At 40.5% G+C, this 24,508-nt stretch overlaps 1 protein-coding gene across 3 annotated transcripts in view; it reads left to right on the top strand.

Moving 5' to 3' along the window:
- Window positions 1-748: 748 nt before the first annotated feature.
- The window catches only part of FSD1L (fibronectin type III and SPRY domain containing 1 like), a 62,892-nt gene continuing 39,132 nt past the window's right edge, over window positions 749-24,508 (top strand). For 2 of the 3 annotated variants that reach the window (XM_061633110.1, XM_061633100.1), the window contains exons 1-6: window positions 749-926; window positions 10,905-11,000; window positions 11,432-11,563; window positions 15,529-15,630; window positions 20,039-20,061; window positions 23,346-23,467. In XM_061633110.1, coding sequence (XP_061489094.1) covers window positions 912-926; window positions 10,905-11,000; window positions 11,432-11,563; window positions 15,529-15,630; window positions 20,039-20,061; window positions 23,346-23,467 — 490 coding nt within the window. In that variant the 5' untranslated portion in view covers window positions 749-911. Of the gene's footprint in view, window positions 927-949; window positions 1,039-10,904; window positions 11,001-11,431; window positions 11,564-15,528; window positions 15,631-20,038; window positions 20,062-23,345; window positions 23,468-24,508 lie in introns of those variants that run through there. The other variant, XM_061633120.1, reaches the window with a different exon arrangement.

Genomic DNA, 24,508 nt, shown 5'->3' with positions numbered 1-24,508 from the left:
ATCTGAACAGGATGGTTCATGACAGATGCTCTTGGAGGTCACTGATTCATAGGGTCGCCATAAGTTGTAATCAAAGGGACATTACAAAAGAAAGAACAGAAACAAAACCTGCAGTATCTCCAGCCCCCCAGATGGCCAGGATTCTGTGCACCTAAGGGGGCTTTGTGTTTCTGAAACGCCCTCCCACAATAGTATATTACAAAAAGTGAAGAAGTCCAGCCCTGGTCTACCACCCCACCCCAAATTCAAAGTGGCTTGGTTGCACAATATGGGGTGTTCATAGCACAAATATCTAATAATTATAAAATATAACATTTGTGATATTGTCATGGCAACACCTTCCCAGGGTTAAGGATATCAATGGGCCTTCCTTCCATTTAATATTTAGGAGTAGGTTATCTATAATAATTCTAACTCAGCTGTTGTTTTAATCGTCCCGTTATGCAGGGGGCAGTAGTCTTCTCTTTAGCTCATCTATCCATTGGTCATATAATCGCATAAACAGAAACATACAGACAGGTTGGGTGGGTCCTAGATCTTTTAAGTCTGTATGTCACGTATATTACCGGGGCAGGAGATGGGGAAAGTAAAGGAGCAAAAGTATACGGGCGTTACTCAACAAAACACTGGCGCATGCTCTGTAGAGCGGCCCCGAAGGCTACTACTCAGCGTCTTTAGTTGCTGCGCATGCTCATGCTAGGGCGAGGCGAGGTGGTGGTGAGTTGTGGGCGGGGCTTGTCTGACGCTCGCTCTTGTGCTGCTGGGTTTGCTGCCGCCGCTGTCTTAAAGGCTGGTGCGGCGCTTCTAAAACAGTTAGGCCAGTAGGGCGGACGCTGTGCTCTCTTCTCTCGGTTGTTGTTTCCTTGGGGAGTGCACCCTCCCTCACCTGCCTGGTTAAATCCGGCTTCACCATGGAGGCGCAGAAAGTAAGTAAGAAAAGCAGATTGGGCGAGTAGCGACGGCGTTGCTTGGTAGGGACGCTCTTTTCTCCCTGCAGGTCTGGCTGAGGGATAAAGGCAGGAAGGCGTGGAGGCGGAGGTAAGCAAGGCAGAACCTTTTCTTCTAGAGAAGCAAGAGAAAGGGCTTTCCCTTGAGAATGTCTGGAGTCTTTCCGGCAGCACAAGTCCTCAAACGGTTGTGCTCCTGTTTTGCGCGTGTGTGTGTGAGAGAGAGAACTGTAATATGTGCAGAATGACTGAAGATTAGTCTTGTATTATAGTGTGCTTAAGAAGAAACTATGCGTCCACGCCCGAACAATAGCAACTACAGTCGTCTTTTTGGGCACCTTGAAGACTAACCAATTGACTGTGGCCTTTAGGCTCCGAGGCGGGTGAATTGTGCATGCTCACGGGGGGGCGGCGGAGTTGATGCTGGATTGCCTGTATCTGGTCTTTTTCGCCTAAGTAGTGATTTTCTAATGTGGTTATTAGCCTTTCCTCAAAATCATCCTTGAACTGAAATATGAGGACCACTCCGGATTTTTAAGCTGTCTTTGTTTTAACCCTGCAGACTTCTGTGTTATCATGTGGAGCAATATCTTTTTCTTTCTCCCCCTTGTCTTTTTTGATTAACATCCAGCTTAATAAAGAGTTCTGGTGAATACAAAACCTTGCTCAGCATTTTGTGGCTTTTCAGTTGACCCTAATAAAGGTATTATGTTAACTGTTGTTTCTATTTTTGTTTTCTTCATTACTTTCGGTAGACTACTGAGTGTGCATATGATTGTCGTCCTAGGCTGCAATTCTAAACACGTTTACTCAACAGAAAGACCCACTGAATTTACTTCTGAGTAAATCTATACAGACTTATTTGGACATAAGCTCCATTGAACCGTGAGATTTCTGAGTTAGGCTTCCAATCTTCTCCCCATTTCCCCTTTTTTCACCTCTTCAAAACTGAAAAGAGAAAAGAGTGGTGAAAAGTTCTTATTCAATTAAGAGGAAGGGGGCAAACTCACGGTTATAGCTTAAAAGTAAAGTATTCCAATAAAGCCTGATCAGGAGTCTCGATGCCTATATGTGAATCATAAAGTACTCGTTTGACTTTTAACACTGTCATATTTCTTAACTTACTCCAGGAGTTTACCAACATACGTTAACAGTTTAAATGAAAAACTCTTTTAACTAAGATCACACGTAAAGGTTTTATATTTTTGTAATACAGATTTTTAGTGGAAGATCATTTTGTAGCAGGATTTTGGTGATTTTCCCAGTTCCATGGAACTGCGCATAGGAGGTACATCTGTGAACCTTCCATGTGATTTAAGCAGTTATGTGAGGCTTATCTTTCAAAGTTTTTGGGAAGCTAGTGATGGGGTGTGCAGCTTCTGGAGTGGGAAGGGGGGACTCATTGGTTACTATTTGTTTTTACATTTTTATTTAAATTGATTGTACTTTTTCCTTAGTTTCCTTGAGCAAATGTGGAAAGGCAGAATACAAATATTTATATATGGCTGCAATCCTATATGCACTTGCTTGAGAGTAAGCCCCATAATGGGATTTACTTCTGAGTTGGAATTTAAAGAATTGTGCTGTAATTTGACTTGCTATTTTAATATGCTAGTTAAGAAAATGAGTTGTGAACCAGAAAGTACTCAGTTAAAATTTTACGTTTGGCATGATTGTATTGAATGACCTTAAACCGGAGTGAACCAATGTGTTCCCTTCAGATGTTGGACCACAACTCGTGTCATAGGACATGCTGGCTGAGACTGAAGAGAGTTGTCCAAAGTGTTTGCAGGACACTGTGTTGGCTACCCCTGCCTTAAAGTACTTGTTTAAAGCACTGTAAATGCTTTTAAATATTATATAGGACTTTCCCTATTTTCCCAAGTACTCCACTCACATTATTTTCTGTCCGAGGGTAAGGATCATTGTCCTTGCTATTTATTTAAGCAACTGATAGTAAACACAGGCGCTGGCCATACAGAACTTGTAATCAAAGAATTCCTACTTGGATGTGTTGTTTGAAGGCTGTGGGGTTAACTTCCAAGTAAGATCCGGTTTTACCTGGAATGTTGGACTAGCTTCATTATAGTTAAATGATGTTAAACACAAATAATGAGGGTAAAATTCTTATTTTGGGCTATGTAAAACCTAAGTAGAGCATGTATACCCCGAATAGCTGTCTTATTTGTCTATTTCTTTATTTAACAGATACTTAGGCTGCAATCCAATACACGCTGAACTGGGAGTAAGTTCCATTGAACCCAATGTAGCTTATTTCTGAGTACACGCATACTGGGTTGCAGACTTAGTCTTCTTTCAGGGTAAAAATGTGGATCACAGCATACCTTAAAATACAAAATAAATGAAAAATGGGAAATGGACTGCCTTCAAGTTGATTCTGACTTATGGCGACCCTATGAATAGGGTTGTCAAAAGCAGATAAAGTGTTTGATAAAAGCACATACAGCACACTAAAATTAACTAAATGTGGAGTGGAATAAATAAGTATTTAAAATTCTCCTGAAGGCCAGCAAAGGGGCATTATGGACTTCTGGGGGAGGGCTTTCCAAAGATGTGGGGCTGCTAGTGTTTTCTGCAGATTAAGCAATATTTTTAAGCATGTGACTAAATATTGCCTTGCTGTTGATCTTTCTGAGCCACTCTGTCTGAAGAGCAGAGCAAAAATCCTTTGAATAATTTTAGAGGTAAGTTTGATGGCTGGCAGGAGGAGTGGCTGACAACGTCTGTATTCTCGCATGGGTTAGTTTGTAATATGAACCATCTCCCTGTAATTTCACCCCATTATATTCATACTGTGGGAGTTTGCCCTGTAGTGTGAAGTTAATGTATGCTCCGTTTATTAGAAGGATTGATGGATGTAGACTGGATAACTGGAGGGGAAACTCATGAAGCATCTAGTTGTCTAAATTTTGTTTCGTTCTGAAATGCTGTACTCTGGCTCTGCAAAAAGGGAAGAGGGAAGTGGAGGTGGGGGAGGAACAACTAGATGTGTCAGCAACTCTTCGGGTAAATGAATTTGTTAATGTTGTCCTCAATCATCTGACTTCATGGATTGGGGATCACTTCATGACAGACCCTTTAATATTTCATCTGAAGCCTCTAATACCAGATTCTTTCTAAGACTTCACTTGCACAACTGTATAGCACTGGCTTTATTTTTTCTTGATCACCATTACTCATCTTGGTAGAGTGAGTGAGGGGCTGGGTATTCTAACTTGTTCACAGCAGAAAGAACATCACAGGTTACAATTGCTAGCTGGCAATTCATACATTCATAGAAAAGATTAAAACTCCTCTGATTGGTTGTGTATGGGATGATATTTCCTTGATAACAATGGCATAACACTTTACCATGCAACATATTAGATCCTGTGTTGATTAACTACTGAAATAAAACATGCTTTCTAGCTTTGCTGTGTTTGGGCAACAAAGAGCACAGTTTTTTGCAGAGAGACCTCAGAGGTAATGTTAATGCCTTAAATCCAGAGTTGGAATAAAGCTGTTATTTTGGGATAAGAAAGGCAAACTGTTACTAATTCATTTATACTTGATATATCATCAAATTGTAATTTAAAAATTAATAAACTTCTACCTGTATGGTAGCTGGTCTATTAAAAAAAATCCAAAAGCCACAGAGTAATTGCCTATAAATATAAAATAGCGCCATTTTAATTGGTCCTAAAAAGATACTACTTTACTGTGGCTTTGGGGTTTTACCTGAGTCTGATATTTCACTTGTTTAACAAGGCTGAATAGCCTCTTGGGGCTTTAACCGTCTTACCTGTGCCATTCTCCCCGTCCAAATGTGCCCCCTCTGAAGCTGTGATTGGCCACAGAAGGGACAAAAAGACAGGTGCCAGTTCTGTTCAGTTGCTCATAGTAGTTAACAGCTTCTGAGGGGCACTTCCTGCTGCTGCCACAGACCTGATACAGACAGAGGGTATTACTATTATTCATTTGTTGGTTGCCTCATACCCAATGGTCTCTGGGTGACTTACAACAGATTTAAAAACATACAATATAACACATTTTAAAAATATGCAATATAAAAAATTAAAACACAAACAAAAGAAACTAAGACAACATACCTCAAGGGCCAAAAGCCTCAATGAAAAGGCAGGTCTTTGCCTGGCACCTAAAGATGGATAGAGAAGATGCCAGGCATGCCTCCCTGGGGAGAGCATTCCACAGCTGGGGGGCCATAGCTGAAAAGGCCCGTTCTTGTGTTGCCACCCTCACAGCCTCCCATGGAGGGGACACATGAAGAAGGGCCTCTGATGATGAGCGCTGGGTCTAGGTTGATTAATAGGAGGAGAGGAGTCCTTGAGAGGTTGAGGTCCTGAGCCACATAAGGCTTTACAGTTCAAAACCAGCGCTTTGAATTGAGCCGAGAACCAAATTGGTAGCCAGTGCAGCCGTGCCAGAATTGGTTTTAGATGTACCAACTGACTTACCCGTCAGCAATCTGGCCACCAAATTCTGCAGTAACTGGAGTTTCAGAGCCATCTTCAAAGGCAGCACCACTTATAATGTATTGCAAAAGTCTAACCTAGAGGTTACTAGAGTGTAGACAACCAAAGTCAGGCTGTCCCTGTCCAGATAGGGGCGCAGCTGGGTCACCAATCAAAGCTGATGGAAGGCACTCCACGCAGCCTCAAGCAACAGCAGTGGATCTAGGAGTACTCCAAAGTACATACCTGCTCCTTCAGGGGGAGTGTAATTCCATCCATAGTGGGCTACAACCCATCCATTTGGTCTAGAGAACCACTCACTAACAGTGTCTCAGTCTTGTCTGGATTAAGTTTCAGTTTATTGGCTCTCATCGAGTCCGCTGCCGAGGTAAGACACCCGCCACACCTGCAGATCTAAAGGAGAAATAGAGCTATGTATCATCAGCATATTGCTAACAACGTACTCCAAAATTCCAGATGACCCACTTAGCAGTTTCATGTAGATATTAAATAGCATGGGTGATAGAATTGAACCCTGCAGGACCCCACTTTAAAGGTTCCATTGGGCCAAACAGCATTCCCCAAGCACCACCCTCTGCAAACAACCATCCAAGTAGGACTGGAACCACTGCAAAGCAGTGCCAGCCACCCCGAACTTGGACAGCTGTTCCAGAAGAATACCATGGTTAATGGTATCGAAAGCTACTGAGAGTTCATGGAGAATTAACAGAGACACTCTTTCCCGACATAGGTCATCCTATAGGGTGACAAAGGCAGTTTCCTTGACAAAACTGGGCCTAAACTCTGAAATGGTTCCATAAAAATGGAAAAAACTATGGCTGTGTAGTGTAGATTTTATGAGAGTTGGGTTGATAATCCTACAAAATCCTATTTAAACTGGTGTTTATATGTGAATATATTGTCCTGATAAAGTAGGGCACTGTGCTAGGGAATAGAAGAAAGTCCTATTAATAATTCAGTATATGGCAAGTTGAGCAAGGTTAAACATTGTGCAGCTGGAGGAAGAAACATGCTGCCATCAGGTCACTGGAAGAGGACGTTGCTTAGGAATGCCACAGAAAAAAGCATAGTTTAATCAAATGAATTGTTTCAGATACTAGCTACATGAGTTCCTAGAGTAGAGTTAGCAGCACTTCTGTATTCTAATTAATGTGATAACCCAAACCCTTTAGTCCTGAATGCAAGTCCTGAATGCAGATTACTTTTAAGCCTTGGTTTTAATGGTTGTGTTTGCTGCTTAGGTCATGAATAGTGTAGGATTTGCATCGGTTTTACACAGTAAATTAGCCTTGAAATTTACTGAAGCTGTCGTTCAGTGTCTACTTTCGTTTGATAAAGTTCATATTTTAGGCTAACTTAGGCTTCATTCTCAAACCTTGTTTATGGTGAGACAGTTGGTAAGTGAAAATAACACAATGTGGTATGTTTATATTTTAGGAGTGGCTGAGTAATGAACTGTCTTAGCACCTTTCAAATAGAAACCTTTGCCCTCAGATTAGCTATTGCTTTTCTGTACATGGATATAAAATTATTTCCATGTGGTAAGACTAAATGGGTTCTGATAAATCCAAATAAGAGTCTTGAGAGTTTTCTGACTTGCACAAACTGACAGTTACATTTATAGACTTAAGTGTAAGCTGTTAGACACCCTGCTCATCTAGGGTCTGGCAGGGGGTAAAAGTAGCTTGTCAGCCTAAACTAAGGAAGTGTGATCAAAATGACAGTTTTGCAGTCCTTCTCAGGTGTAGTTTATAGAGTTTGAAATTGTGACAATGTGCCTAAGACCAGGAAGTGTTAACTGTAGGCATTTTTGTAGCATACGTGAAAGCATATGGCAGTGTTGGAAAGCTTTATACAACTGATGTACATGGATTTGAACTGAATATTAGCATGTCACTTTAAGGTACAACATAAAGTTGACTTTTTGATGTGACTTTAGACATAACCTGCATCTGACCTAGGTTGGTACAAGTGAGGTTAGCGAGAGATGCTAAAAGCAACAAAAAAGCTTTCTTCAGGTACGTCCATAGTAAAAGACAGAGAAAAGCAATGACGGTGCAGCTACTCAATGAAGAAGGCAAAATGATAACAGATGACCAAGAAAAGGCAGAAGTGCTCAATTCCTACTTTGGCTCAGTCTTCTCCCAAAAAAGGGCCTATGACCCTCCTGGGAAACATGAAGTAGAAGGGGCAGGATTGGAGCTTGAGATTGATAGACAAATGGTCAAGGAATACCTAACCACTTTGAATGAGTTCAAATCGGCAGAGCCTGATAAACTGCATCCTAGAGTATTGAAGGAACTGGCTGAAGAACTCTCAGAACCACTGTCTATTATCTTTGCGAAATCATGGAGGACTGGTGAAGTGCTGGATGACTGGAGGAGAGCTAATGTTTTCTCTATCTTCAAAGCGGGCAAGAAGGAGGAACTGGGGAACTACAGACCAGTCAGCCTAACATCAATCCCTGGAAAAACTCGGGAGCAGATTATAAAACAGTCAGTCTCTAAGCACCTTGAAAACAATGCAGTGATTACTAAGAGCCAACATGGATTTATGAAGAACAAATCCTGCCAAACTAATCTCAAGTCATTTTTTGGATCGGGTAACCTCCCTTGTAGACTGTGGGAACGCCATGGACATAATACATCTGGACTTCAGCAAAGCTGTTGACAAAGTGCCCCATGATACTCTGATTAGCAAGCTTACTAAATGTGGGCTGGATGGAACAACTATCAGGTGGATCCACAGTTGGCTCCAGAATCGTACTCAAAGAGTGCTTATCAATGGTTCCTTCTCAAACTGGGTGGAAGTAACAAATGGGGTACCACAGGGCTCAGTCCTAGTACCACAGGGCTCAGTCCTGGGCCCAGTGCTCTTCCACATTTTTATTAACGACTTGGATGAGGAGGTACAAAGCATGCTTATCAAATTTGCAGATGATACAAAATTGGGGGGCACAGCTAATACCATGGAAAACAGAAACAAAATTCAAAGGGACCTTAATAGGCTGGAGCATTGGGCTGAAAACAACAGAATGAAATTCAACAGGAATAAATGCAAAGTTCTACACTTATCAGATGGGGGATACTTGGCTCAGCAATACGACATGTGAGAAGGATCTTGGAATTGTTGTTGATCAAAACCTAATATGAGCCAACAGTGCAATGTAGCTGCAAAAAGGCAAATGCTATATTAGGCTGCATTAACAGAAGTATAGTTTCGAAATTGTGCGAAGTGTTAGTTCCCCTCTATTCTGTACTGGTTAGGCCTCATCTTGAGTACTGCATCCAGTTCTGGTCTCCACAGTTCAAGAAGGATGCAGACAAACTAGAACAGGTTCAGAGAAGGGGAACAAGGATGATCAGTGGACTGGAGACAAAGGCCTGTGAGGAGAGACTGAAAGAACTGGACATGTTTAGCCTGGAGAAGAGAAGACTGAGGGGAGATATGATAGCACTCTTCAAGTACATGAAAGGTTGTCACACAGAGGAGGGCCGGGATCTCTTCTTGATCGTCCCAGAGTGCAGGACATGGAATAACGGGCTCCAGTTGCAGGAAGCCAGATTTTGACTGAACATCAGGAAAAATGTCCTAACTGTTAGAGCCATATGGCAATGGAACCAATTATCTAGAGAGGTAGTGGGCTCTCCGACAGTGGAGGCATTCAAGAGACAGCTGGACAGCCATCTGTCGGGAATGCTTTGATTTGGATTCCTGCATTGCTTAGGGGGTTGAACGTGATGGCCTTATAGGCCCCTTCCAACTTTACTATTCTATGAAACCTGCAGCTTGATAGGAATCTAGGAATACAGACTTAAGAAATTTGGTTGGAGTTGTAAGGTCTGCTGGACTGTTGTAAACTTGCCTCTGTGGATAGGTGTTTCACCCTTTATTAAATATGGATCAATGGTTCTGATTTTGATGTGGGATTTTGTGATAATGTGGGATATACTAATATATAAGAAATGAACTTGATATGATTTATATCGGTCTTCTCTATGAGCCAAAAGGTGGATTATATGAGTAGCTTAGGAACTAGGAATGACAAGGGGTCTCCTGGCTCTTCTGCTGAATGATGAGGTACTTGCAGTCACATGTACAGATATGGTGTTCAGACAAAACATGTATCTGTCCCTTTCAGTCTGGGATGGGTTTGTCTGACAAGCTGAGAATTATGTATGGGTGCTCTGAATTGTAGAGAACTTTGGGAATGTGAGGGACACTAAGCTTTGCTTGTATGCCTTTGAGTAAGACCTTCAGTACATCAAACCTCCGACTCCTCTATTTTTCTACTGTCCGACTCCGACTCCTTTATAAATGGCAAATGTATATTAATTTATTAATATTAATAAATCCTCTGTGGCGCAGAGTGGTAAGCGTCGGTAACGCAGCCAAAGCTCTGCTCACGGCCGGAGTTCGATTCCAACGGAAGGAGGAAGTCGAATCTCCGGTAAAAGGGGTCAAGGTCCACTCAGCCTTCCATCCATCCATGGTCAGTAAAATGAGTACCCGGCATATGCTGGGGGGTGAAGAAAGGCCGGGGAAGGAACTGGCAATCCCACCCCATATATACGGTCTGCCTAGTAAACATCGCAAGACGTCACCCTAAGAGTCGGAAACGACTTGCACTGTAAGTGCAGGGACACCTTTACCTTTTATAAGGTCATCTGGGTCGCCTGGTTGAAATTCTACTTTTGGTACCACATCCTACAGAATATCATAGGGCAGTAACACTGAAAGCAGCCATTTTCTGCTATTGCCCCTTTTCTGTGGAATGTCCTTCCCTTTGCCATACATGAAGCGGGAACCATCGGTTGTTTCAGACGTCTTTTAAAGATGTATCTTTTTGCCCAGGCTAAGATTGGTCCCTGTCTTCATTGATTATTCTTCTTACTTGTTTTTATATGTCTTCCTGTGTCTCTATATTTTGCTGGGTTTTAGGGTGTATCTTTTATTCTAAAGGTAATTGTTTTTGTTGTACACAGCTTATGTGGATTCTTACAGCAAATCTTATGAAGTGACATGATGTAGAAATTAGATTTATTTTCTAAAATGCTGAATCCACCACATTGTAGGCCTGTTTAGCCAAAAATTAGGGTAGAAATGTATTTAATTAAAAAAAACCCTTACTACTGGATCACCAAAACTGTAAGGTTAAGACAGCCAGTCTTTGTGTCTTTTGTCAGATATGCCAAACCATGTTTTGTGTTTTTCCCAGGAGATAGATCCATGTGTACTTTGCCTTACTGAACAAGATATATACTATAAACAGCATGTATATTGCTGTCTTGCAAGTGGAAAAATATAAAGTCTGCCTGCATAGTCCTATGTAGCTTTCATTGTTGGTTGTTCAGATTAAGTGTCCTGGTTGAACTGTTATTCACCAAACGGTGACTAACTGGAAGGCTAGCATGTTATGCCTAAAAATGAGTTGATATATATTAATTTGCTCTTTTAATTTTAGGAAGCTCTGCAGAGGATTATCTCCACACTAGCCCACAAAAATGATGAAATCCAAAACTTCATTGAAACTCTAAATCACACTTTGAAAGGAGTTCAGGTAAGTGGTAATACTTGTGCAAATTACTATGTTTAAAGCTGACGGTGCCAGTTTCTATAATACTGTATTTGAAAATCATATAGGCCAAGGCCCATACTAGATATGACTGTGCAAGCCATGTGAGTTCATTCACATGTTAGTTGCACTCACATAAGAGAGAAATGGGGTTCCAACTTGAACATAACCATTGTGAGTGTGGGGAACTGAACCCTTCCCATTGTATGTGCAGTCAATTACCCCAGGCTGCCTCCTTCTAGCTACACTGTGGGGTGGGGCCGAGGGCATATGCTTGGTGAGGATTCATTGGCTCTCATCTACATGTCTATGAGAAAAATTGAGCTCCATGCTTATTACTATTTATAATTTGTGTTGAACTAACAAATAAGTAAAATCTGACAGCACAATTCATATACATTTTTTTTTGTTTACAGGCTAATTCTTCCAGTGTAATTGCTGAGCTGGATGAGGAGTTTGATGGCTTATACTCAATACTTGATGAGATGAAGGAGAGCATGAGAACTAGTATAAAGCAAGAACAAGCTCATAAAACCCAAGAACTTCAGGTAATTAGGTTTATGATGAATTCGAAAGAAATACTAATTTCAATTAAATTAGTGGACTGTCACTTATAATTAGTTTTTATGTAGTACAAGCTTGCTTTCTGAAACATAGAACATCTGAATTTCTGTACGCTTGTGCAAGCATTTCAGCTGCTTTGCAGTTGTCCAAGTATTCCCTGTAATACTTCTGTAAAAGTTCTGAGTGTGTTCTGAATGTTGACATTCAAATAAGCACACAGAATCTTTGAGTTTTTTGGAATTCCAGGTGAGCAGGGAGTACTTGATGTGCCTTTATCCATGCCTATTAGATTCCTGGAGCTTTTATTTCTATAGTACTTCTACCACTGAGTTCAGAGTGCAAACTAAAACATTGACATTCAGATTTGGGCCTATGTGCATTGCAGGCAAGACTTGTCAGCTTTATGTGGGCAGCAAGAATTTGTAACTGGACTACAATATTGGTTCTGAATCTGTTCTAGCTTTGTGACAGACTTGTAAAATGAAGACAATTACTAATTGATAGGTACAGTATGCAAAATACTTACTCATTTTATAAATGTATTTTATCTGAATCAAATTAACTTGACCTGTGCTGCATTATTCTGGAGGGAAATGCAACAAAGACCAAAGGAGCCAAAAACGCTAACTGTCCCATACTAGATTGTACAGAGCAAGGCTTTATACCAAACACATCTTAAATCCCCATATTGGCACAGAAATGAAATGGAAGCCAGTAGGCTTGAGTAGTTTGGGCAATTCAGTTTTAATAAATGAAAAACAGCTACGTCATCCAGTCTTTGTCACTGCACTCTCAGCTTTCAGTTGGCACTCATGTTTAAGAATTTGATACATGAAACAAATTGGTTGTATCCAGTTCTGTTAATTGATTTGAACTTTGCACATGCATAGGGAGATCATTGTCTTCAATCTCCTTCACATACTATTTAATTTTCTGTGGTAAGTTCATTCTGATGCTGTGTTGGCTAGATTCACTTGGCTGTTTTCTTTTGTTTTCTTCCTTTCTTACTAAAATATTTATATCCCACATTTAAAACAAATAAGTGACTAAGGCAAAAGCCAAATAATAAACCACAGAAGGGGAAAAAGACATCGAGATGCTTGGAAAGTTTTGTACCTAGAAGTTTTTTAAAAAGCATTTTGGAATCCAGTTCTTTCTCTGTAATGCTGAATTTATACAACTATCCCAGTGTTCTTCAGAAAGGACACTCTTCAGTTTCTGACAGGGAGCCTAATACAGAGGCTGTGTGGAAAGTGAAGAAAGGAGGGACCCTGCCTCCATCTTATTCTTCAATGGTTGTGGAGACTATGGACACAGTGTTTTTACATACTCAAAGTTCAAATGTGACCTGCAGATGGAGATATGGAATTACTGGCAAATGTGAGACTTAATTAGGGCTGTGTGTGTTCTTCCTGTCTACCGCTTCACTGTGAATGAAACTGAGTATGAGAGAGATGGCATTTGACTTGCCTTTGTAGTCCTGGTGGCCTGTGGAGACTCAAACTGGGGGAGGGTTATAATGTACTTGTGTTGCTTAAGAGGTAGAGCATAGTTTTCAGGCTTTGCAAGTAGCCACTGGTCTTGTGTTCCCATGGTTGCATTAGTAACCATAGGTAACTGCTGTACCCTTCTCTGAACCCATTCCTTGAAAGAATTCCAACTTCTTTTGATAGCCTAAACCTCATGACATGGTAAAATGTGTTAAATGTATACAAACCTAGCTAGGCCAACTGCAATCATGTCCCTCTGCTGCAATTCAGAACCCAGGTGTATCAGATGTTAAAAATAACTCTGCATCTCTTAAATCATTGGCACATATGCAGCTTTCACAGAATAGATACAGCAACTGATCACTCTCTACAGTGATGAGTGCAGATATCATATTTTTTTGAAGTATAAAACACACAACATTTAGTTACATAGTAAAACTTCTGGTAATCTGCCTGTGCAGTAAGCAAGGAAAAAGAATTCTGCTTCATGAACTGACAAGGCTTTCAGATACTGGAAACCTTGTTTGTGAATGGTGTACTACTGTAGTGAGGAATGTCACCTAGGTCTTCAATATTGTATGCCTACATTGCCATTTAATAACAAATGACATCTTTTGACACTTTTAGTCAGCGAATCCAGTGCAACGTAAACGGATAGAAACACTATCATGTAGAGCTGCACAAACTTAATGACAGGCATTCTAAAACACAACACTTTAGAGTTAAGAGCCACTTTTCCAAACTCCATGCACTTGCAGGAGCAGATCATAACTTTATTGAGCCTAGTTAATTGGCTAAGATAAATAGAATACTGTCTTGACTTTGTCTTGATTTATTAGCAATGACAACAAATGACTATAGTGATTTGCAATGTTTACCTGAACATAACGTACCAAAGTACACACTACTGAGACAGATTTTTTTGTGAGTGTCTTTTTATGTTTATACTTTTATGTACAAAATTATGGGCTACTTCTTACTGAAGTGGTAAACCTGTGTGTGGGTGTACACCTGATTGCAGAGATTGAGGAGGCTCACATGACTGAATTGACTTCCATAGAGAGATTTCCACCTTATTTTCTCTGCCAGAAAGGGATTTTTTAATCCTGCATTTTAGTGTTTTTATTACTATTAAAATTTTATTTAGTTTTGGACAGCCATATCTACAAAAGCATCATGTAGGGGTAGAAGTATTCTGATATGCTTTTTTTTTAATGGCGGAGTGCTCATTAGCCTGTTAAATGGGGATGTGAGAAGCAAAAAGGGGAAGGTATTATATATAACAAATAGACAAGAGAGATTTTCGAGTGTCCTTGAGTTCATTAAGGACCAACACATTTTAGAAGTAAAACTTGATTCAGGGATACTTTATTGCCAAGAAGCTTGCTCTCTCAGATTGTCTCAGACTTCTAGCACATGTTGCTTCAGAGCTAGTCTGTCAATATCCAGTGGCAGGGTACAGGGAAGGGTGCTGTCTTTTTATAGTAGCAAAAGTATCTTGGGCGCATCCTAAGATTACCACACACGCCACAGGGTACTACCATATATTTTATTTTTATTTATTATGTAGTATATTTATATGCCGCTTTTCATCACCAGGTGATCTCAAAGCAACTTCTATAGTAATAATAAAATATCATAAAAATAATTCAAAACATAATAAAAAACAGCAACAGTATCAATAAAAATATCACAAGAGGCTCAAATCGCTGTAAACATAACCTAGCTTCCAAAAGCTAGAAAACAAATACGTTTTTATCAGACAGTGGAGCCCCACAATTATTACGACCATCCATTTCTCTCCAAGAGGAGAAAGTTCTACAACTGGGCCACTATCCTTCCCCAGGTCCTCTGGAGAGAGTGATGTAGCTGCCATCTAGTGATGGAGGTCTTTCAGGTATTCTAATGAGCGTACAACGGCAGCCATCTTGCTTCATAGTGGCCACCCAGAGAGACCTACTTATAAGCATAAGCCCTCAGTGGCACCAAACAGGCAGTGCACTCTGGCACTGCCCAAGGCCACTGCCTTGGACTTCTATAGCTAAATATCTTCTTGTTGGGCCACACCTCTGAGAGCTGCAGGTAGAGACAGTTCTGCCGGTAAGCAGGCAGTCAGGCAACAGGTAGGTGCTCACAGGATGCAGCAGATGGTTAGCTGCGTCCCTCTCCAGGTCAGACGGCTCATCCAGCTAGCCCAGTATGCTGTACTTTGATTGGCAGTAGCTCTCAGGCAGAGTCTTTCATAGCACATGCTATTTCTTCCTCTTTACTGGAAATGCCAGAGATCGAACCTGGGACATCTTTTATTCAGTGAATTATTCCACTAAACAAGGCCTCATATGTTTGCATTTAACATGTAGCTGGAAGCAGAGAGAGAAGACAGCCCTGAAATATGTTCTCTAATTAACAGACACTTGTTATAGGCTGGCTTATTGAGCAGCTTTCTATTCTTTTCCTAGAATCAACTTAGCCAATGTGGTAATGCCCTGGAGAATTCTGAAGAACTGCTAGAATTTGCTACTCGCTCACTGGGCATAAAGGACTCTGAAGAATTTTCAAAGGTATACAATGCGGCTGACGTAAACCAGAAAAAGTGCAGTGCTGCTTAATTGCATGTCGTATGCCTGCATCTACTTAACAAAATAAGGCATGGTGGTGGAGGACTTGTGGAGCAGATAAATCCGGAGCAGATTTAGGTGGTATGCAGGGAGAGGAAGGGGAAGTTCCATTGAACAGTCAAAATTGCTTGCGCTAGCAGAACAGTTTAGTTGGATAGATTTTTAATAACTACATAAGGTGAATTGGTCTGTGCCATGGTAGCATAGAGTGTTCTAAGAGTGTCTTATTGCTAATAATGTTAGAATAAAAGTAAGACAACATAAGTGTTGCATAACTCTAAGCACACAGTAAGCATTTTGTGATCAACATTAATAGGGTCATTGCTATTATCTCTAGATTGCAAGTTTGTTTCTGGGCCTAGTTCCAGGTGCTCATGTTAGTGCTTAAAGCCCTAAATGACTTGGGTCCCAAATACCTAAAAGGCTGCCTCCTTCCTTCCAGACCCTCTCGGGTGTTCAGATCAGTGGAGGGGGCCCTTTTGGTATTTCCACCACCCTCAGCAGTTGGGGGGCTTGCCTGGGAGAGGGCATTCTCTGTGGCAGCCTCTAAGCTGTAGAACTCCCCACCGCAGTGCATCTGGCAACTTCATTGTACAACTTTCAGCAAATGCTGAAGAGGCTTCTCTTTACCCTAGCCTCCCAACACCTGAGATGTATATTTTGAGGACCCACCATTTTCTAGGTTGTTTTTAACTGTGTTAAATTATGTGTTTTAAAACTGTTGTAACCTGCCCTGGGACCTTTGGTCGAAGAGCAGGTAATAAATTCTAATAATAATAGGTCTCTAATGTAGGGTTGAATCTACAGCAGGGATTCCCAAACTGGTCCGTGGACAGCCAGTGGTCCATGAGTTTCATTCAAGTGGTCCATGGCATGTCTGTGAAGAATACTTATAATTTGAATTCTATGGAAATCTGTGAAACTGAAATTGTAATACAGTAAAATGCAAGATAAAAAATAAAAGAAGCAATAAAATACAATTAAAAATCATATAGCATCTAGCACGGTGCATTACAATTGCTACAGCAGGCAGAAAAAATCATTAAAGTGGTCCACCAAGACCCTTAGCCATTTACAAGTGGTTGCTGAGGGGGGGAAAGCTTGGGAACCACTAATTTGGAGAAACACTGGCAGAAGGTGAGTTCCCTGTCCTCTCTTCCCTTGGCAGCCCCTGAGGTTCCCTCTCCCCATGCAAAAACCTCAACAGAAGAGCCTGCTGAATCAGACCACTGGTCCATCTAGCCCAGCAAGATCTAGCCCATCTTACTCTCACAGTGGCCAACCAGTTGGCTGTGGGAAACCCACAAGCAGGACCTTCCTGTGGTTTCCAGCAACTGGTATGCAGAACGTACAGCCTCCCTCTGTGGAGCCAGAGCACAGCCAACATGGCTGGTAGCCTTTGATAGCTTTGTCCTCCATGAATTTATCTAATCCACTTTTAAAGACATCCAGGTTGGTGGCCATTGCTGCCGCCTCTGGGAGCGAGTTCTGTAGCTTAGCTATGCACTGTGTGAAGAAGTACTTTCTTTTGTCTATCATGAATCTTTCAGCATTCAGCTTCACTGGATGTCCCCAAGTTCTGCTGTTATGAGAGAGGGAGAAAAACTTTTTTATCCATTTCTTCCATGCCATGCATAATTTTATACACTTCTATCATGTCACCTCTTACTCTCCTTTTCTCTAAACTTAAAAAGTCTCAACTGCTTCAGCCTTTCCTCAAAGAGGAGTTGCTCCATCCCCTTGATCATCTTGGTTGCCCTTCTTTGAATCTTTTCCAGCTATACAATATCCATTTTCCTGAATAGAGTGGCTGAGGTGGGTAACCCAGTTAGAGAAGGAGCTCCCAAAATCTGTTGGGGGCACTTTCTGTGTCTGGGTTATCCACTCGTGGAAGGTGCCTTTGTCTGGTATATGGTACTCGATTCACCAGGGTCTTCTGACCTGAGGGGAGACTTTTTAAGGTGCTGCTGGGGGAGAGTTACCTCTCTTTCACCCTCTTCTGCTGGTATTTCTCTGGATCTAAGCAATAGAATGATAAACTAGTGAACTGGGTATAACGTGGCAATAGTAATCTACTTCAGATACACAAACTTGGCAATAGAGTAAATTGCCACTGTGTATTAAATGGATTTCTCATGTTGGCTTTCCCAGTGTTTCATACCTCCAGCTTATGTGTATTAAAAATGCCACCTTGAATCCAAAACCTGTTTCTTGTAGTCTGCCAAATTTTCATTCATTGGAAAGGAAGCTGAATGCTCCAATCAAGAGCAGACAGTAATGCTTTAAAACTGATACTTGAAGAAATTCCAAAGGATAGTTCAAAATCTGAATTTGTTCTGATCGTTGTGTTAAAGTGCTGTGAAGTTAAACTGTTATTTTATACTTCTAACAAGTCTATCTGAGGTTGCCGGAGTTATTTGCCTGGAGAATAAACCAAGGTGAAAATACAATTGTAAAACTTGCTCCTCAGGTTCCCTTTGTTTTCCATTATTGCCCATCCTAGTTTTCAACTCAGGTTAACTCATGTTTTTCACTCTGATTGCAGCTCCTTTCTGTCAGCTCTACAGTGTTTCCCCTGGACTTCATTCGGATTCCTAGTCTTAAATTCTTGGATTGTTTCCATCTCACTGTGCCTAACAAATCCTGATTAGTGGATTCTGTTGCACCATGTTTTTGTGCTTGCCAAATGGTCATAGATACGAAATAGTTTGGATCTGTAAACTTTTTAAATACATGAGGACATATTTGAAAAGTTGCTCTTACAGCCATTTCTGTATTAACAAGTTATGTGCTGACTACAGCTACAGTTAGCTGTCTGCTAACAAGTTTTATTTGGCTTTCAAAATATGAAATCATTCTAGTGATGTCACACTGAGATTTTCTGAAGAAATTCTGAAAACGCCCTGGTTCAAATGAGGGATGGGGTGGGTCAGGAAGAGTAGGATCTTGATCCCTGCGTCTTTTGTAGTCAGAATAAATATTTGTTAAGAAAGTAGACTTCAGATTCCTTTTAAATGGTTTTCTATAATTTATGCTGTTCAGCCTTGTATTGTGACTAACAAAATTAATGGTTAATAAATATGCCATGAAAGTTAACTGCTGAGATAGCAGAATATACTTTGCTTATATTACAAAAGATTACTTTTCCTTCCAGCTAAATTCATTACGGGTAATATCTTCTTTGTTCTAACTTCTGTTAAATAATAATGCAGCAAGCAACTTAAGCAATCTGTGTGTGTGTGTGGGAAACCTTCACCTAGACCTTCTGTCCTGTAACCTGCATTTTAAGATGGCCTGACTAGAGACAGGAGAAGAAAGTAACTTGGAAGCATTCTCTTTATGGTGCAGAGGATAGCATTAAGTTTGAGTATGAGAGGCAAGAAGCAACAATTGCTAATCTGAAGTTCATTGAGTGATTTGGGGCAAGTTGTTGTTGTCCAACCTACCACAGATGACAGGTGTAAGGATTTTTTTCTTTTTTGTTCTGACTGGTCAGCTAAGACACTGTGTGTGATAGTGGTGGTGATGTATAAAATCTTAACCCAGTCTGTTAACATCTAAATGTCTGCAAAGTTTTCCCCTCGCCCCTGGAAGGTACCACAGATCAAATCAACAAAAAAATCAGATTTTTGTTGTCCTGCAGAGACAGTGAATTCTTAATTGTTTCTACTGTATTTTTGATAGCAGTCATGACAATTTTTATCTGTATGTTAGGCTAATGTTTAGATTTTTAATTCGGATGCTGTGCTCTGTCACTTATTAAAACTATTTTGAAATATTAATTATGTATGCTCCAGATAAGAAATCCTATCTAGCCAAGTTTTGTCCTATTTAAGAACTTTCTGGGCAGCCTCTAATAATACACCTCTGTGCAGAGCCAAGTGAAAGATAAAACGCCTTGCTTCCAAAAACTGTGCTTGGATAGGGGCTTCTGTTGAAAAAAAAATACTGTGTCCAATAAATGTGGCCGGGTGTGTGTGATGAGATGAGTCATCTCTGGCACAAATCTAACATCTACTCACTTTCTAATTGCTGATGTGCCCAACAGAACACTGAAATTTCATTTGATATTTCTGAATTGGGCTGATCACTTTTAACATTACAGAGTATAATACAGATACTTGATGACATACAATATGGAATTGGTTTAGTGTGGCTTGTTGAAATGACTTTATAATAACATTGAATTAACAATGCTCTATGAGGCAAATCTTCAGTGACAATTCTGGGTTGGTTTTGAAACCAAGCTGGGCATCTGTGAGATTGTACCTAACTCTTGCATGTTGCTGCAGATGAAGCTTGCATGAAACCATTAACTACTTTCTCTCTCTTCTTCCGGATGCACCTCAAGGCTGCCAGACAGATCAAGGATAGGTACAGTACCAACTTCTTTGTCTCTGTTCCATGTTTTTCTTAATTGCAGTTGAGGACTTTTGAGTCATTTTTCACTGTTTTTATTTAAGATTCATGCAACCAAAAGATAAAATTGAGTTCTGCATGCGAATAAGACACACTACTGTGTTTTGGCTCTGCACTTCCTTTTGTTTGTGTAGTCACTTCCATTCAGTGACAAAAGAAAATGGGCACATTTTAAACAGAAATGTGGTTGGAAGAAAATATCCACATGAATACTGATCCCTTAGAATGGGTGCCATTTCACATTTAGTTTGGAAGTTGCCCTTGTACAGAGGCTGAAAAGGTTTGTTTTTCTATAACACTTAGGTCTCACTTATGGAATATCAGAACTTGATAGGGCACTGATACATAACTCGAGAGAGATGAAGTTTAGTTTTCTAAAATAGCATGGTTACTAGGAAAATCTGAAAACGGGACACTTGTACGCTTGCCCTTAATCTGTTCCCCAAATCTGTACCCAAAATAGATGATACACTTTCACATATGTACAATTGGAACTTGGTAAAACCCAAGACATTTGGAGTACAGAAACGCAAAAATGTCCAATTTTAATTTCTAACACTCAACTTGAGGCAGGGTTACCTCATAATAGAGGTAAGCCCTGAGCAAGCCATGATATATACAGTAATACCTCGCATTAACATACTCAATGGGACCAGAGCGAGTACGTAAACCGAAAATGTCCTTCAGGCGAAGCACTACCTTTTAAAACTTTTTTTACCTCTCCTTCATGTGGAGCCTCAAAGCCCTGCGCTAAAGCCTCTGCTGCTGTGCTGCCGCGCCTCTCAGCTGATTGCGATTGCGCCTCCCAGCTGATTTGCGGTGGCGCAATCACATCTATTTTCACCCCCACGCGCTAAAGCCTCTGCTGCTGCGCTGCGTTTCTGGAGAAATACAGGCATATGGAGCATGTACGTTATGGTGAGGTGATGTTAAGTGAAGCGACGTTAAGCAGGGTATGCCTGTATAAGACACAATAGCAGCCAGTCCATTTCATGTTTCTTTGTCATACATCTGAATTATGTGCAAATTTGGGCATGGGAAGGGAAGACTTCCAAAAGCAGTCAACATGTATCTGTGCTAACAGAATAGAAGTTTCACTTTAATTGTGTTACTATAAGAAAGCAGTGCCAAGACTCCCAACTCTTTCATTTACTCACTTTATGTGTGTTAAGTTTTGCCCACATATAGATTTTTCTTTCTGAAATAAGTCTTGAGTATTAAGGGTCAAACCAGACGTTGATCACCAGAGGGATGGTGCTGAAAACTGCCTCCTGGTGGTCTGTGAGAACCACCTTGTGTCAGATACATTGTGTGCAGCTTGACTATCACATTGGGGCTCTTCATGTCTTTTCAGAGTGGGGTCATGGAAAACTGCAAAGTGACTGCTGAATAGCATGAACATGCTTCTAGAGGATACAAGTCTAATGAAGCTTCCACAGAGTGGTTTTTAAATTACATGCTCCAGCCCTAAGGTGGGGCAGGAGCAGAAGATGGTGGCTGGAGAGAGAAGGGCTGCAGAGGCGATCGTTTTCTTTTATTTATTTAATTTATTCTGCTCTTCCTTGTAGTAGGAGCAAAGTGGCTGAGAGGTCTGAGATTTGTTCTAACTCCTGATTTACCAGCAATACTCGATCTGAAGAAATGTTTCAGTATATTTTGGCAAGGTGTCACACTCTGAAATCTGCTTTACTTTCTATCTGGACTTCCTTGTGTTGAAATCCCTTCCTTCCCTATCTGCTGCTTTGGGCTCCTACTTCAGTTAGCACTGTAACGTTTCTGATTCAAGTTTTTAAGGTTGTGATTTCATAATTTGTAAGAAGTGGAGTTACCTTGTCCTAAATATGATTTGAGTTGGGTTAGTGCAGAAGGCTCTCTTCATATAAATCTCCACACTGCAAAAAATGACTTGTGGACTGTACTCTGTGAAAACTTAGCCCATCATCATTCTTTTTATTTGTATGCTGCCTATCTACAAAAAAATATGCTCAAAGGGGCTTACAACAAAGTAAACAATTACACAATTTCATAATAACAAAAATAATAAAACAGCAGTAATAAGAGTAACATCACAGCAAGCATAACCTTTTCAAAACTATAAATATAACATTACATCCATTAGCAGGCATCATCATATTACTTGGCAATATAAAAAAATAAAAGGAAACTAATCAGCTTCAACCATAATATACTTGTTGATCTCTACAATACCACAAGGCCCTTTCCCCCCCTCTCTCAACAGATTAACATAGCATGTTTCTGGAATTCATTTTCCCTTCAGCAAATCTTTGGTCCTTCAGAGGCCTTCGCTCATGGGTTTGGGCGGGGGCATGGAAAGGTGATTTATACTGATTTCCACAGCACTGCATCACACACTGTTTCAGAGGGTTTTTCATCCTCCTGAGCAGGTTTGGGAGGGAAGGAGAAATTGACAAAAATTGCTTCCCCCTTTTTTCTACTTGCAAGCACCTGGAGCACCCTTTCCATAAATAGAACTCTACTCAGAGTCCATCTCTTATGCTTTGTTTGCATAATTTGTAAGCAGTAAATGGAGATTCCCCTTACTATTAACCAAGCAACTGGATTCTCCTAATTTTATTAACCTGATGGTTAAGCTAGTAAAGATTTGGTTGTGCAATAAGTGGTCTAGGTGATGGGGGTTAAAATACTTGTGTAGAAAAAACTAGACAACTGATTAACATAGAGACTCAGGTCTGCTTGGAAGAAGAAAGCTGTGATTGCAAATCAGGTATTGTCTAGCTTTAAAAATCTGCCTGTACACCAAAATAGGTATATCAATCTCCATTTACATTAGTTGACAGGAATCTAAAATTGCTGACACTGGAATACTTGAATTCTTTTATGTTCTTGGAATGAATCGCTTGTAAAACAAGTTTTGTTCCTATGCTTACTATCTCATTGGATTAGTACACATAGAAACCACATAGCCACTGTTTGCCAGTTCCATCATGTTCCTATCCCTGGTATAAACATGAATGCTGAAAACTATACCAGTTGAAAAACTGTCACTTAACAGCTCTTAGAATTGTTCTACAAGAATGTGTAATAGAGTATGTGTCTCCACCTGAAATGCACAAGCATCAAAGTTCTATGTATCAAAACATGCTATAGACAATTCACATATTGCAGATCAGTGGATATTAAGTGAAGATTTATTTAAAGCATGATCATTGACTGGTTTTGGTGAGTTGAAGAATTTTCATCTAATTTCTACCCTTTAGAGTCACAATGGCTCCAGCATTCCGCCTGTCTTTGAAACCCAAAGTGAGTGACAACATGACACACCTGATGGTGGACTTCTCTCAAGAAAGGCAAATGCTCCAGGTGCTAAAGTTTTTGCCAGGTAAAAATAGCTTGTACAGCAATGAGCTATTTGGAATACTGTTGCCATGTTTTCAAAGAGGTACATCTTCCCTGCTTTTATAATGATGCATATGAGTGGGTGTGGAACACTCTCCTCCCACTTCTCACAATGTGTCTTGGTGATGTATATATTTCATCTGTGAGGGTGGGCGGAAGGACAACACTTTTCCTATCCAAACAGGACATACTTGAGAAAATAGAATGGTAGAGGTTAGTAGTTGTGTACATTAAACTGTATTCCTTGGTTTGTCCAGGGGTGGCTAGGTGATGGGGTGTATCCAGCCCATAAAAGATCTTGTATGGCGCCCAAGGCAACCACATTTTTTAAAAATTAACCACTCCTGTGGGCCCCCACCATCATGCCAAAAAGTTATTTTTTTAACTGACTGCTCCCATACTTCCCCATTTTTGGACACTCCCAAAATCTGTCCCATTTAAAAAAAATTAAAACTGATTGTTCCTGTGGGTTCCCTGCTGTGAGACAAAAGGTTTTCGTGATGCCCTGCAAGGCGCCCTGCCAAATTTTCCTGAACTTCAAAACTAATTTTTATTGAGTTATGAATAATGAATTATAAACGTGATTTGAAATGGAGTAGAATAGCTGATGGAAAAGCCTTAGCTAATGGAAGGCACCTTCAGAATTTCATTTCTTACCATGCCCACTTTGACATGCAGCCCCTGGAGGTTTGTCTATGGGTCAGTGCAGCCCTCTGCCTGAAAAAGTTTAGCTACTTCTGGTCTAAACTGATGGTTGACAGGTACATTACTGGAGCTTCTTCGCTAAAGCAGCCAATCAAATAATGAGGACAGAATGGGAGTCGTAGCTAAGGTATCATTTGTGCAATCCATGAAACTCAGGATATTGCAAATGTTCCTCAGTGGTTTTTACAAAGACACAAGTCTCCCATTAGGCAGACCCATACCCAGTGCTTAGTCACTCAGTTAAACTTGTTTTTTAAATGATCATCTTCTGCTTTGCACAGCTGGTTTCCAAGTAATGAAGTGTCTGTTTGCTCATGGA

Source organism: Rhineura floridana, chromosome 1 (genome assembly GCF_030035675.1).
Source record: "Rhineura floridana isolate rRhiFlo1 chromosome 1, rRhiFlo1.hap2, whole genome shotgun sequence".
Lineage (NCBI taxonomy): Eukaryota > Metazoa > Chordata > Lepidosauria > Squamata > Rhineuridae > Rhineura > Rhineura floridana.
Note: the sequence above shows the minus strand (reverse complement) of the source record. Positions and strands in the feature narration are given on the sequence as shown.